A 13,983-nucleotide genomic window follows, 5' to 3' on the forward strand; every position below is an offset into this window, starting at 1 on the left:
AACCTTCATTGATTATTGACGTAGTAAAGTAATTGGATAATTCGATAGTTTTGAGACCACTGTGGAGGTGTTTTGGAGCAAAGTGCCAAATTTTTTTCAAAATTTCACACTAGTTAATACACTGCGGAAATTTTATTAAATAACGACCAGCTGTCATTGTATGGATCATAAACTTCTATCATGTCAGAGATTCCAACGTGATGTTCGATTGCTAGAATGCAAACTTTCAACGGTAAAGTTGATCTGCTGTTTTTAATAAGATACAATTCTTATAAATGCTCATAATACATGTAATACATATTAATTAAAGACTCTAAAGTCGACGATCTAAAGCAGATTGTGTTTAGGAAATCTTCAACACATTTTACTGGATGTTCTATAAAATATTCACTCTTAGCTTTCAATAGATTTGACCAATTATGTCCACCTTTTCACTGAACTGTTTCAATGTCATTGCTCCGCGATAGTAATATCCGATTTTAAATTTATTTTGTTAGTAATCATAGTATTATATTATTATAATGATATCAATATGAATGTGCGCGTGGAGCGGGGCGAATTCGCGACTTTTCGCAAAAGACACTTTGTATCCAAAAAAATGGAATAACTTTTTAACTATAGCATATTTCTACGCGAAACTTGGAGAAGTTATAGAATATGATATTATCTAAATTATTAACGTCTAATTTTACAAAAATATTATCTCTTCAGGGGGTGGTTCTGAAACAAATGCACCCTATAAGGTTTTATGTGTTAAATATATGCATATATATATATATATATATATATTTTGAACAATTTAACATCTGTGCCGATGGGACACATATTTACTCAATACAAAAAAAATGGGTTCACGAATTTACGACGTTTTTATGACGGTCGAAATGATGTTATATGAAATGATTCGTGTGTTTTCAAAGTCGAGCAACTTTATCTAATAAAACATGAGACGCAGTCATGGAGATTGTACGCGTATACAATATACTTATGATTATGTAGTACATATTTTATGTGATTGTCCAAAGCAGTGATCCACAACCAGTAAGCGCGTTTTATTTTTTACACGATTACTTTTTCTTTCTATCATATAACAATCTTTTTGAATTAAAATTATAAAAATAAAAATATTGTATTACAACGTAGAATATCGGCTTTTATATGTAAAATATAATTTATATAAAGGTACTTCCAAAACATTGATAATCGCCTAAATTTACTTGGAACCTATTTTTTTTGGAAGGTTACCAATAAAAATAATGAACCGAAAAGATTTTGTTTGTACGCAATTTTGCCGATGCTTATTTTGAAAACCTTTTTTTTTAGTAAAATTTCCCCGAAAGTATCGAACCCATGCATTTGTCACGATTTGCCTTTGATAAAAAAAAAAGCCGCCGCTGCACTTGTGACGCTCTTTAGGCCCATAATTTAAGGGGGTAATAGAGAAGTTTGGAAAGCAAAATGGAGTGTTAGTGTGTTGATAAAACATTATTTTTGCGTAATTATTAACGGAAAAATATATGGTTGCGTTCCACGAGTTGCGAATCACTTACAATTCGCCTAAGCATTGCGCGTACATTCACGGTTGTGATATGATACTCCGACGGCGGTGATATTTGAATTAAATAAAAATACAATGAGAATTTTGTATGAGATCATGTATGTAATTACTAAGAATCAATTGCAATCAATAAAAATCGATGAAAATTTAAAATAAACCAAAATTTTCTTTTTGTTCGATATGTCTGAAATTTAAAAAATATGATCATTTTTTTTCGAAATAATATTATATAAACCCCAATTGAGACATATATAGTCTTAAAACAAAATATTATGGCGCGTATATGTGTGGGATCGACGACGTGGAATCCACGTTCCCCGTCACAGCGCAAGGTTTACCGAGGACGTGGATTCCGCGTTCCCCGTCGTTAACGAGTTAATATGTACAGCGTAATAGGAAAAATAGCTCAAAAACCTATTTTTAATTCTTATAAATGGTCATAATACATCTAATACATAATATTAATTAAAGACTCTAAAGTCGACGATCTAAAGCAGATTGTGTTTGGGTATTCAACCCTTTTTACTAGATGTTCTATTAAATATTCACTCTTGGCTTTCAATAGACTTGACCAATTTGGTGAATTGAATTATGTCCACCTTTTCACTGAACTGTTTCAATGTCATTGCTCCATCAGTGTTTTGTTTCTGGTGGAGTCTCATATTGTGCTGGTTGTGGTTGTTCTTGCGAAGTTGGCTGTGACTTTTCTTGTGATGTTGGCGGTGTGTCCAGGTTCTGTAGAAATGCGGGCTTAACTCTGTCTATTGATACTGCTTTTTCTGAACCGGCTATGTCTAACCACATGTTCTTACTGTTTCGTCGTAAAACATTGTATGGTCCTTCATATGGTGGTTGTAGTGGTGCGCATACTGAGTCTGTCCTTAAGAAGATGTATTTGCAGTCGTGAAGGTGTTTGTTGACGAAAGTTTTGTGTTGCCCATGGTGTTGTATCGTTGGTCTTATCTGATGCATGGTTCTTAGTAGTTTTCCGGCAAATGTTGATGCGTCTTCGGGTGGTGTATTTAAAAATAGGTCTGCTGGTAGACAAAGTGTTGTGCCGTATGTCAGTTGTGTCAGTTGAGAATAGCCAATGTCTTCTCTGACCGCTGATCGTAGTCCAAGTAGTATCATGGGCAAAACGTCTGTCCATTTGTCTGTGTTGCAGGCTTTGATGGATGCCTTGAGTGTTCTGTGACATCGTTCTATTATTCCGTTTGATTGCGGGTGGTATGCGGCGTTCTTCCACTCGACGATTTTGTCGATCGTCGTGTTTGTCATCTCGTTGGGCAAGATCCCTACGAGGGCTACTCGTGCTTCCGGTTCTGCGGGTTCTACTGGTTCCGTTCAGGCCAAGTCGTTTTCTTGATCGGTTGTCTCTGCGCGTGAGCATTTGGGACACTTCCGTACACGGTGAACGATAGCTTCAGCAGCTGTAATGTGTGTAGATGTATGGATGACCAATGGCTGTGTGTGTGTGTGTCGTCGTCTCTCGTTCAGCTCGCTCTGGAGCACGTGCTGGAACAGTGCCTGTGCCCCTTTGTGGCGGGGGCTGTGGATGAGTAAGCTGGCTGGTCAGGCAAGGTAGACCAGCCACGCCAAGACCGTCTCGGCCGGCGGATGGCGGGCGTCTCAGTTTGTCAGATGAGCGCGCCTCGTAAAATGAGTGCGCGCCCGTGAGAGCCCAAAACACGGCCATGTGGGTTTTTTGGCTCGGACATACTCCCCGGGTTGGAATAAATATAAATATAAATAAATATTTCAAGAATCAACATAAACAATTCAAATGATACAGATAAGAGGTCTTTGCAATCATTTGCAAAGCTAATATGTTGACACACGGCCTTCGCGATAGTGCGTCCGCGTTCCCGTGCTTTATCCCCGGTCGATGAATGATGGTCACGTTGTACTGGCCCAGAATTTCCAGCCACCTCGCCAACTGGCCCCCCGGTCTTTTGAAGTTCTTCAGCCACGTTAACGCTGAGTGGTCGGTTCGTAACGTGAACTTCGAGCCCGATAGGTAGTGGTGGAAGTGTTGAATGGCTTTAATTGCCGCCAATTTGGTGAATTGAATTGTGTCCACCTTTTCACTGAACTGTTTCAAAGTTAATGCTCATAATACATCTAATACATAATATTAATTAAAGACTCTAATGTCAACGATCCTAAGCAGATAGTGTGTGGTTATTAAACAGCTTTTACCAGATGTTCTATTAATTATTCACTCTTGGCTTTCAATAGACTTGACCAATTTGGTGAATTGAATTATGTCCACTTATTCACTGAACTGTTTCAATGTCATTGCTCCGCGATAGTAATATCCGATTTGAAATTTATTTTGTTACTAATCATAGTAATATATTATTATAATGTTAATATTGAAGAGTATTCAGAGGTAAGTGGAGTCAGGTCGAGGTACATGAAAACACGCAGGCAGGTTCCAAGTCTTTATTGCTGCTCGTCCGGTGGAGTTCACGATCCGAATGCCACCGTTCGAGAGCGCACCATACTTATAAATACTCAGCGCTCAGCGCATACACGTAAATGTGTATAGTCATTGGTCAAGGAGTCTGGTGCAGCCATTGGCCGCAACGCCCGACTCCACCATTGGTCGGCGTCACCATGACGTCACCGGTCTACGGGCGTGTCTCTTAATAACTTTACATAACTCCCCTAAGAGAGATCGTCCCGATCGACCCATTAATTATACAAGTTAAAGTTACAGTAAAACAAAATTATAAACAGTTACACTGAAAACAATTACACTTAAAACAATTACAGTCAATATTCGACGGCCTTATACCTTGCGAGTCTATCAAGGTGCACCACCATTAATCGGTTTGAGCCGTCGAATTCTCTGCGTATACGATACACTACGTCACTCAGTTTGGTCACTATGATGTACGGTCTTTCCCACAGCGATTGCAGCTTTGGTGAAAGCCCTGGAGTCTTGGCAGGGTTGTACAGCCATACTCGGTCACCTGTTTCGTACGCCGGTTCGGTTCTGCGGACATCGTATCGCGTCTTCATATGGCTATTCTGCATCCGGAGGTGGGCTCTGGCGAACCGATGTACCTTGGCCATGTCTTCGGTCAACTTCGTGGTATATCGGTGTGGATCCTGAGGTTCGCTGTCTGGTGGAGGGCCCCCATATAGTAGGTCCGCCGGCATGCGCAGTTCTCGTCCGTACATCATGGCTGCTGGTGATGCTCCTGTCGCATCGTGTTGGGCCGCTCTATAGGCCACGAGGAAGTGCGGAACCAGCGTGTCCCAGTTGTCCTGCTCCTCGTTGACGAACTTCGTCAAGTGCGCCCGCATGGTTCGATTGAGTCGCTCGACCATTCCATTGGACTGAGGTCGGTACGGTGTTGTTCTCGTTTTGTGGACGCCCAGCCGGTCCAGTGCCTGACGAAACAACTTTGACTCGTTTCGTCCCTGGTCAGAGTGCAGCTCGTTCGGGACGCCTAGCTGCGTGAACACTTGTTCTACTAGGGCGTCTGCTACGGTCTCTGCCTCCTGGTTTGGTAGTGGAATCGCTTCCGGCCACTTCGTGAAGTAGTCCATAGCCACCAGTATGTATCGGTTTCCTCGTTCGGTGGCCGGGAGTGGACCCAGAATGTCGACTGCCATTCGTTGTAGTGGCGTCCCCGAAAGGTACGGTTGAAGTGCCCCTCGATTCCTTCGGTGTGGTCCGTTGTGGGCCCCGCACTGTGCGCATCGTTCGCACCACTGGGTGACGTCGATTCGACACGTCGGCCAGTAATATTTTTGGCGCACGTTTCGGTACGTTTTGTGGATACCGAAGTGGCCCCCCGTGGGTGCGTTGTGCATCTCCCACATGATTTCGGGTATCTTCTCAGTCGGCACGACCAGCTGCTTTGTGTGACGTGTTCCCGCGGTGTTCTCCCATCTACGGTACAGCTTACCGCCTTCCACCTCCAATGCGTCCCATTGGGTCCACAGGATTTTCAGTTCCTGCTCCTCAGCAGACACTGTTTCCCACGGTGATCTCGTTCCGGCGTTCTTCCACTCGACGATTTTGTCGATCGTCGTGTTTGTCATCTCGTTGGGCAAGATCCCTACGAGGGCTACTCGTGCTTCCGGTTCTGCGGGTTCTACTGGTTCCGTTCAGGCCAAGTCGTTTTCTTGATCGGTTGTCTCTGCGCGTGAGCATTTGGGACACTTCCGTACACGGTGAACGATAGCTTCAGCAGCTGTAATGTGTGTAGATGTATGGATGACCAATGGCTGTGTGTGTGTGTGTCGTCGTCTCTCGTTCAGCTCGCTCTGGAGCACGTGCTGGAACAGTGCCTGTGCCCCTTTGTGGCGGGGGCTGTGGATGAGTAAGCTGGCTGGTCAGGCAAGGTAGACCAGCCACGCCAAGACCGTCTCGGCCGGCGGATGGCGGGCGTCTCAGTTTGTCAGATGAGCGCGCCTCGTAAAATGAGTGCGCGCCCGTGAGAGCCCAAAACACGGCCATGTGGGTTTTTTGGCTCGGACATACTCCCCGGGTTGGAATAAATATAAATAAATATTTCAAGAATCAACATAAACAATTCAAATGATACAGATAAGAGGTCTTTGCAATCATTTGCAAAGCTAATATGTTGACACACGGCCTTCGCGATAGTGCGTCCGCGTTCCCGTGCTTTATCCCCGGTCGATGAATGATGGTCACGTTGTACTGGCCCAGAATTTCCAGCCACCTCGCCAACTGGCCCCCCGGTCTTTTGAAGTTCTTCAGCCACGTTAACGCTGAGTGGTCGGTTCGTAACGTGAACTTCGAGCCCGATAGGTAGTGGTGGAAGTGTTGAATGGCTTTAATTGCCGCCAATTTGGTGAATTGAATTGTGTCCACCTTTTCACTGAACTGTTTCAAAGTTAATGCTCATAATACATCTAATACATAATATTAATTAAAGACTCTAATGTCAACGATCCTAAGCAGATAGTGTGTGGTTATTCCACAGGTTTTACCAGATGTTCTATTAATTATTCACTCTTGGCTTTCAATAGACTTGACCAATTTGGTGAATTGAATTATGTCCACCTTTTCACTGAACTGTTTCAATGTAAATGCTCATAATACATCTTATACATATAGGATCCGGATGTGAAGGATTCCAAGTGAAACGCGCAGATTAAGTCAGAACTATTTATTGTACACGCTCTTCGGGCTTGTCCTCCAACAAGTGACCATAACAACACGCATCCGGTCTTTCCCATGCATACCACACTCATACTTTATCCCTTGCAGTTTGACCAACCACAATTACGGCTCGTTTAAAAATCATTCCTACATTTCGGTCATTCCTGACTGTCATTCGCCCTCGGATGACATTCTGTCTTTTATATTTTTACAGCATTTCATCTCACATTCTTTTACATTTCATCTTCTACTCTATACAATGTATCATCTTACATTCTTTTAAAACATTTCCTCTATCATCCTCAACAATGTTTCATCTCACATTCTTTTACATTTCATTTTCCACTCTATACAATGTATCATCTTACATTCTTTTAAAACATTTCCTCTATCATCCTCAACAATGTTTAATCTTCCATTCCATAAAATCATCTTATATTCTTCTAAACATGCTTTCAATTGTCACAATTACAATTTAAATCACAATTACAATCATCATCACAACTACATTTCAATACACTTATACATCAATCATTTTACAATTTACATAACAATTACAATTATAACAAATTAATCGTTACACATTTCACTACAAATCAATTTTTACATTTCAACACAATTCAATCTTCAATAAAGTTACACATCACAATCATCACAATTAAAATTTAAAATTATTTCAAGCAATACAAAACAGAAAGGTCAATACCTTTACAATGACAAGTTAAATCTTTACATTGGAAACAATCACATTTTAAAACATTACTAGAATTAGCAATAAAACATTAAAATCAATACCTTTACAATGACAGGTTAAATCTTTACATCGGAAACAATCACATTTTAAAACATTACTAGAATTAGCAATAAAACATTAAAATCAATACCTTTACAATGACAGGTTAAATCTTTACACCAGAAACAATCACATTTTAAAACATGATTCAATGTACCAAGCACTTCCCAAAAAATACTAGAATAAGCAATAAAACATTACACTTTTCAATCATCAAATTACAAGTAAGGCTTAACTAAAAACCCTCCAGGTCTTTCACTTATTCTCTAATTCACAAACGCACACTTAACTTCCATCGGTACAACTTAAATACTATCCAATGCCCGTGGCGATTCTCCTTGAGCATCCGATGAATCTGCCGTCACCCCACAGATTTTCTGCTAGTAATTTACCATAAATGAAGTCAACACATATTGGTTCTGGCTCACTGATACATCCAGTAAGTCTTTTCTCAATCCATGGTTCCATTTTCTTTTCCATTGAATTAACATCAATCCGACTACGACCAAGCTTGAAAGTGAATACAGTGTCTTTTGGTGTTGAAATTTTGACTGGGTCCCTTAATCCTTCTTGTGATTTAGCCATATCTTTCTCTTTGTCTTTATGTTTTTCCTTTTCTTTATTCTCATCTTCAGAATTCTTCAAATGACTATAATCCTTAGATCCTTTTCCAAATTGATCATCGGGTGGTTCATCTGTATTTGAAAACGGTATGTCTCCGTAGTCCCAAAGTCTTCTTCTTTGCAATCCATCACCGTCCATACTTCCATCAGCCAGGTTCACACCTCCATCAGCCATGTTCGCATCGTCCTCTTCATCATTGGAAACAATGAGTTCTCTTTGAGCAGACATCTCTCGTGAAGCCCGTTGCTGCAAAGGTCTTTTTCTGTGCAAACCATCACTGTTCACACTTACATCAGCCAGGTTCACACCTCTATCAGCCATGTTTGCATCGTCCTCTTCATCATTGGAAACAATGAGTTCTCTTTGAGCAGACATCTCTCGTGAAGCCCGTTGCTGCAAAGGTCTTTTACATGCCTGTTGCCACACTTCCTTACGATCCCTCATGTCTTGCTCTTTTTTCCTCCTCGGCAGACTCCGTTCTAAGTTAACCTCCATCAAAACACACGGTTTTTTAACACATTTCACTTTGCTGCCGTCAATGCACATAAGAACGGATTCTGTGATAGGGCTACCCAACAGGGCGGCACCCGGGATACTGACTTCTTTTCTTATTTCTTCTTGTATTGTCAAGACAGTCTTTGTTTTGGTGCTGTTACATTGAGCTGATATGTGCCCAAACTCGTTGCAATTGAAGCAGCGGGTTCCTCTCGTCTTAAACCTACAGTCGGCTGCTAAATGACCACGTCCACCACAATTGTAGCATCGTGAACTCAGTCTTTCTCGGTTTTCACGGTTTCTCACGGATCCCGTCACCCTGGGTTCGTCGTCTGGTGTTTCACCGGCCCCACTTGAATCGGAGTCAATGGGCCCTGCTTGTGCAAGCATTTCTCGTTCTTCAAAGACGAGCTCTTCGTCATCCCACTGGAACTCTTCTATCAGTTTCTGCTTAAGGATAGTCCATGATGTAATTATCCCTTCTGAATCCAGGAACATTCTCGCTGTTCCTACGCAATATATTCTCCCGTAGACCAGTTGCTCCAGGGGCGTCCAGTGGAAGAACTTCGCAAATTCTTCCATGCGCACAATCCACTGGCTGATTGGCACACCGCCGATCCCCTTAAACCGTGGCGCGTATGTCTCGAATTTGTCTCTGTCAAAATATGGCACTTCGTCTTCTTCTTCCTCTTCATCGTCGTCGTCATCATCTTCGTCTAAGTCCGCGAACCTCTGCATCTCCACGACAGTTAGCCGACGTAAAACTGACGCTGATAATGGCGCTATCGTTCTGGATATCATCATCGTCGTGTGGCGTGTTCGCTGACGTGACGTCACCGACTTCCGCATTCTCGTCATCGCGCGCGCGTCCTAACCTCAACTGTCAAAACTCCGCGTCGTCGTCTGACCGCTTCTGGCTGTCACTCGAAATGTCTTCAGGCATCCCGGACAAAGCCCCCAAATATAGGATCCGGATGTGAAGGATTCCAAGTGAAACGCGCAGATTAAGTCAGAACTATTTATTGTACACGCTCTTCGGGCTTGTCCTCCAACAAGTGACCATAACAACACGCATCCGGTCTTTCCCATGCATACCACACTCATACTTTATCCCTTGCAGTTTGACCAACCACAATTACGGCTCGTTTAAAAATCATTCCTACATACATAATATTAATTAAAGACTCTAAAGTCAACGATCCTAAGCAGATAGTGTGTGGTTATTAAACAGCTTTTACCAGATGTTCTATTAATTATTCACTCTTGGCTTTCAATAGACTTGACCAATTTGGTGAATTGAATTATGTCCACTTATTCACTGAACTGTTTCAATGTCATTGCTCCGCGATAGTAATATCCGATTTGAAATTTATTTTGTTACTAATCATAGTAATATATTATTATAATGTTAATATTGAAGAGTATTCAGAGGTAAGTAGAGTCAGGTCGAGGTAAATGAAAACACGCAGGCAGGTTCCAAGTCTTTATTGCTGCTCGTCCGGTGGAGTTCACGATCCGAATGCCACCGTTCGAGAGCGCACCATACTTATAAATACTCAGCGCTCAGCGCATACACGTAAATGTGTATAGTCATTGGTCAAGGAGTCTGGTGCAGCCATTGGCCGCAACGCCCGACTCCACCATTGGTCGGCGTCACCATGACGTCACCGGTCTACGGGCGTCTCTCTTAATAACTTTACAATATGTACAGCGTTATAGGAAAAATAGCTCAAAAACCTATTTTTAATTCTTTTGTTAATTATCTTTAATTAATTTTGGAATACATCAGATGATGGATAACATAGTCCACCCAAATTGCGCAAATTAATGAGCTTGTGAAACCACATTTCTTCTGTTGCTAACAGACTTGCAATACAGTCTTCACATTTAATTTTTTTCATTAATAATCGAACTACACACCCCGAGATGTAACCGATAATTTGGCGACTATTATCTGACAACATTTGCGAAACTAATTCATAAGTCAAAAATTTTGACGTTGTTTCGCTATATCCTATTTCAACAACATTTTCATCAATTTCATCCTCAAAACGATATTTTGAAGACGTTTGATTGATTTGTTGAATAGCTGATGTACAATTTAGTATAGTAATATTTTCAAGAGGTATGCAGTTTCCATTAAATGAAGATCTTAGTACTAGGTGGTTGTACAGACTCCAGGGATGTTCAACTCGAGAGCACCCCGGAAGTCGGTTTCTTAGAAGCTCGTGGTAAGCGTGGGCGGGGCTGGTTTCCTCCAAGGGATCCACAGGTCGTCGTCTGCGGTCTGGTCTCTGCTGCTGTCGGCTCGGCTCGATGTATATCTCTCTCTCTCTCGTACAGTGTGCGTAAGTGAGGGTGATACGGGACAAAGGCGGGAAATTGAATAGTAATGAAAACAGGTTATAATTCTGTTTGTATGGTGACTGTATTTTATATATATATGTATATACAGAGATCAAGCAGGGGGGAGTCCGACTTGAAATTAGCGCGCACGTGTTCAAGAGGTTATGGTAACCTCACTCAACCACGTGGCTCCGTGATCTGACTTCGACGAAGAGAGACCAGGAATTCCTCACTTCTCACCGGACGTATACTGAAGCTGTACTTCCAGTATCGTCTGCCGATCAAGGCTGAGCTGATCGGGACTCGGTGGTGGGAACCAACTCGGTAGCGAACAGAGATGTTCACTCGACCGACGCGGAAAACGAATAGAATGCGGGGACGCGCGCTCGGCGCCGATCTCCCTCCAAACCGGCTCCTTTGGTCGTAACGCCACGAAAGCTGACCATGAAGACTTGGTCGGAACATACTCCCCCCGTTGGAAGTCAGAGGATCGAATTCCAAAACAAACAAGAATTAATGGTGCACAAGCGATAAGCAAAAAAATAACAACAAAATAAAAAACAACACAACAAAATAACCCAGTCAGCAAACAAAATAACATTAGTCCACCGTCAGTTTCCCATCCTACATAAGCAGCTGACTAAGCCGGCAAGAAACAAACAAAAAATAGACAAACAAACAACCAAAACACCAACAAATAACCAACACCAATGCTAGGTAACAATATTGTTCAATCGTTATATGTCCCAATCTATCCTGATAGCTCTATTACAAAGCACCAATCAAACCAACAAGAGAAGCATAAAAGAAAAGCAACTCAAAAACTTAAGTTAAAACACATAAACTGAATCCACAACACAGATACAAACAACGCGCCAACTTTAATGTGGGACGTTATGAACGTTCGCCACACCGTTGCACAAATTCACTGAGTGCTGCTCGACTGGCAGTCGAGCTACTCGCCGGACTGCTCGCTTGGTGTTGCTGATGGAGGAGTAGTAGGACCTACTCCTGTGCCCCTGTCTGCCAGGGGCCGCTGCTGCATGTGCTGGTGTGGTAGCACCCTCGCTCCGGGCTGATCGACCAGATCCTCCTGCTGTTGCGCAACTAGTGGTGCGCCAACTAGGAACTGGCCAGGAGTTATGGGAGCTGGGTTGGGAAGGTCGAAAGATGTGAGGGTTAAAGGGCGCGGGTACATTGCGCTTCGGCAAGCGGGATCTTCGTACCGCGGAAATACGCGATTCGTCCAGGGGACGCGTAACTGTCTTGACTGGACGTCTCGCGCCAAAACAAGATAACGGATCACGACCCGTTGTGTGATGGCAATTCCGAGAATCGCTTGAAACTGTGGGCGCTTCTAGAGAGCCGCCCAATATCCAGCCGAAAGCTGTATTCATCATCGCGATGCGTCCTCCTCTGTCACCGCGTGACTTGGAGGGAACTAAAATGGTACGTTTGCCATTGCGTAACATCGCATGATAGGCGTCGCTGCCTATCACCATATCCACTGTACCGGGAATATCGAATGACGGATCGGCAAGTGGGAGATGAAGCGGCAAATGGCTCCGAATCTCGGACACGTTGCGCGATGGAAGTTGATTCGCGATCTCGGGCATTATTGCGCAATCGAGATCAACACTGGAGCCCTGATTGGGGATGCGCGGTAGAATTCGAATTACCGCGCCACTAGTAATGGACGTCCTATTTGAACCTATTCCTACCAGGTTGACGTCCATCCTTTTCGACTTTAAGGCGAGTCGCCTTCTTAAGTCTTCAGAGATGAGGTTGAGTTCGGAGCCGTTATCTAACAATGCTCGAACCTTGTGCGAACGCCCATCTCCGCCGCGAACTTGTACTTCCACGGTGGATAACAGGACAGTTCGGGCGTGAGAAGGCGATACGCGTCTCACCGAGTGTAAAACCAACGATGATTTTACGGGTTTGGCGTTCTCTGATTTCTTTGGGCTCCGATAATGTTTGGCCTTATTTGAAGGCGAAGTTTGGTATGGAGTTGAGTCATGTAACATGGTGTGATGGGCATGACCGCATTTGAAGCATCTCTGCTTTGTTTGGCACGCGTGAACTATGTGCCCTGGCCTCAAGCAGTTGAGACATAGTCGACGTTTTATGGCGTTCGACCTACGCTCATCACCGCTCATTTGGCGGAATGATGGACAGGCTAGCAGAGAATGACTTCCGCTGCAACTGATGCAGGAGGGGCGTTCCCTCCTCACATGCAGAACTGCTGCCTTCGGATTCGTAATGGTTCTTGGTCGAGGATTCGACTCGCCTTTTAAGACGAAGTCGGCATTTGCCATCGATTGGCACTGAAGCGTCAGAAATTCGATGAGTTTGTGGAATGTGCACTCCTCATGTTTTGGCGCTTGAAGCTCCCATTGTCGAACCGTGTATCGATCGAGCTTCCTAGTGATGCACATGACCAAAATGTCGTCCCAAGTGTCGACCGGAACGCCCAAGTTGGCCAGTGCACGGACGTGCATGCTAAAATCGTCTATGCAGCGATGCAAACTTGCGTAACTATTGGACGCAATTTGTTCCGCGTCCAATATTGCGCGAATGTGGGACTGAACAACAATTTTTTTATTGTTGTAGCGCTGCTCCAGAATGGACCAAGCGCGGGAGAAGGAATCATCAGATAACTCTAAGCCACTGACTACGCGATTGGGTTCTCCTTTTAGGACTGCCAACAAGTATTGGAAACGGGCGAGTTGAGAAGTTTCGCCGGCCATAGCGACCAAGAAGCGTTGTGAGAAAAGGGGCCAATTTTGGACGTTGCCTTCGAAGGTGGGCAACTCCAAACGGGGCAATTTTATTGCCGAATTTGATTGCGATACAGCGGAAATCGTGACGGCAGCGCCACCTACCGGCGACGCGCTCAGTTGCAGCTCCCGCAATCTGAGCATTTCCATACATCGTTCGAGGGCGATTAAGTATTCCGTCTCGAACTCGTCAATGACGGACTCGGAGGCCCGAGCCTCCGCTTCGTCCAGCTCGTCAATC

The 13,983-nt window shown here is 43.5% G+C and overlaps 3 protein-coding genes across 3 annotated transcripts; all 3 read right to left on the bottom strand.

The window, feature by feature from the left end:
- Positions 1-2,191: 2,191 nt before the first annotated feature.
- LOC143921862 (uncharacterized) lies at positions 2,192-2,836 on the bottom strand. Its single transcript, XM_077445182.1, has one exon. It carries the CDS (start codon positions 2,834-2,836, stop codon positions 2,192-2,194), a length of 645 nt encoding a protein of 214 aa, XP_077301308.1.
- Positions 2,837-6,698: 3,862 nt separating this feature from the next.
- LOC143921861 (uncharacterized) lies at positions 6,699-11,745 on the bottom strand. The gene is made up of 2 exons (XM_077445181.1): positions 7,589-11,745; positions 6,699-7,499 (listed from the first exon to the last, which is right to left on the bottom strand). The coding sequence occupies exon 1, from the start codon at positions 9,472-9,474 to the stop codon at positions 7,810-7,812; it is 1,665 nt and encodes a 554-aa protein (XP_077301307.1). The 5' UTR covers positions 9,475-11,745; the 3' UTR covers positions 6,699-7,499; positions 7,589-7,809.
- Positions 11,017-13,480, bottom strand: LOC143921860 (uncharacterized). Its single transcript, XM_077445180.1, has one exon. It carries the CDS (start codon positions 13,461-13,463, stop codon positions 11,844-11,846), a length of 1,620 nt encoding a protein of 539 aa, XP_077301306.1. The 5' UTR covers positions 13,464-13,480; the 3' UTR covers positions 11,017-11,843.
- Between the last annotated feature and the right edge of the window lie 503 nt (positions 13,481-13,983).

This window comes from Arctopsyche grandis, unplaced genomic scaffold (genome assembly GCF_051622035.1).
Source record: "Arctopsyche grandis isolate Sample6627 unplaced genomic scaffold, ASM5162203v2 HiC_scaffold_14, whole genome shotgun sequence".
Taxonomy (NCBI): Eukaryota; Metazoa; Arthropoda; class Insecta; order Trichoptera; family Hydropsychidae; genus Arctopsyche; species Arctopsyche grandis.

Bases quoted from the DNA above. Each gene is read 5' to 3' on its own strand.
- LOC143921862 (XM_077445182.1), bottom strand. From the start codon at position 2,836: ATGACAAACACGACGATCGACAAAATCGTCGAGTGGAAGAACGCCGCA.
- LOC143921861 (XM_077445181.1), bottom strand. From the start codon at position 9,474: ATGACGAGAATGCGGAAGTCGGTGACGTCACGTCAGCGAACACGCCAC.
- LOC143921860 (XM_077445180.1), bottom strand. From the start codon at position 13,463: ATGCACGTCCGTGCACTGGCCAACTTGGGCGTTCCGGTCGACACTTGG.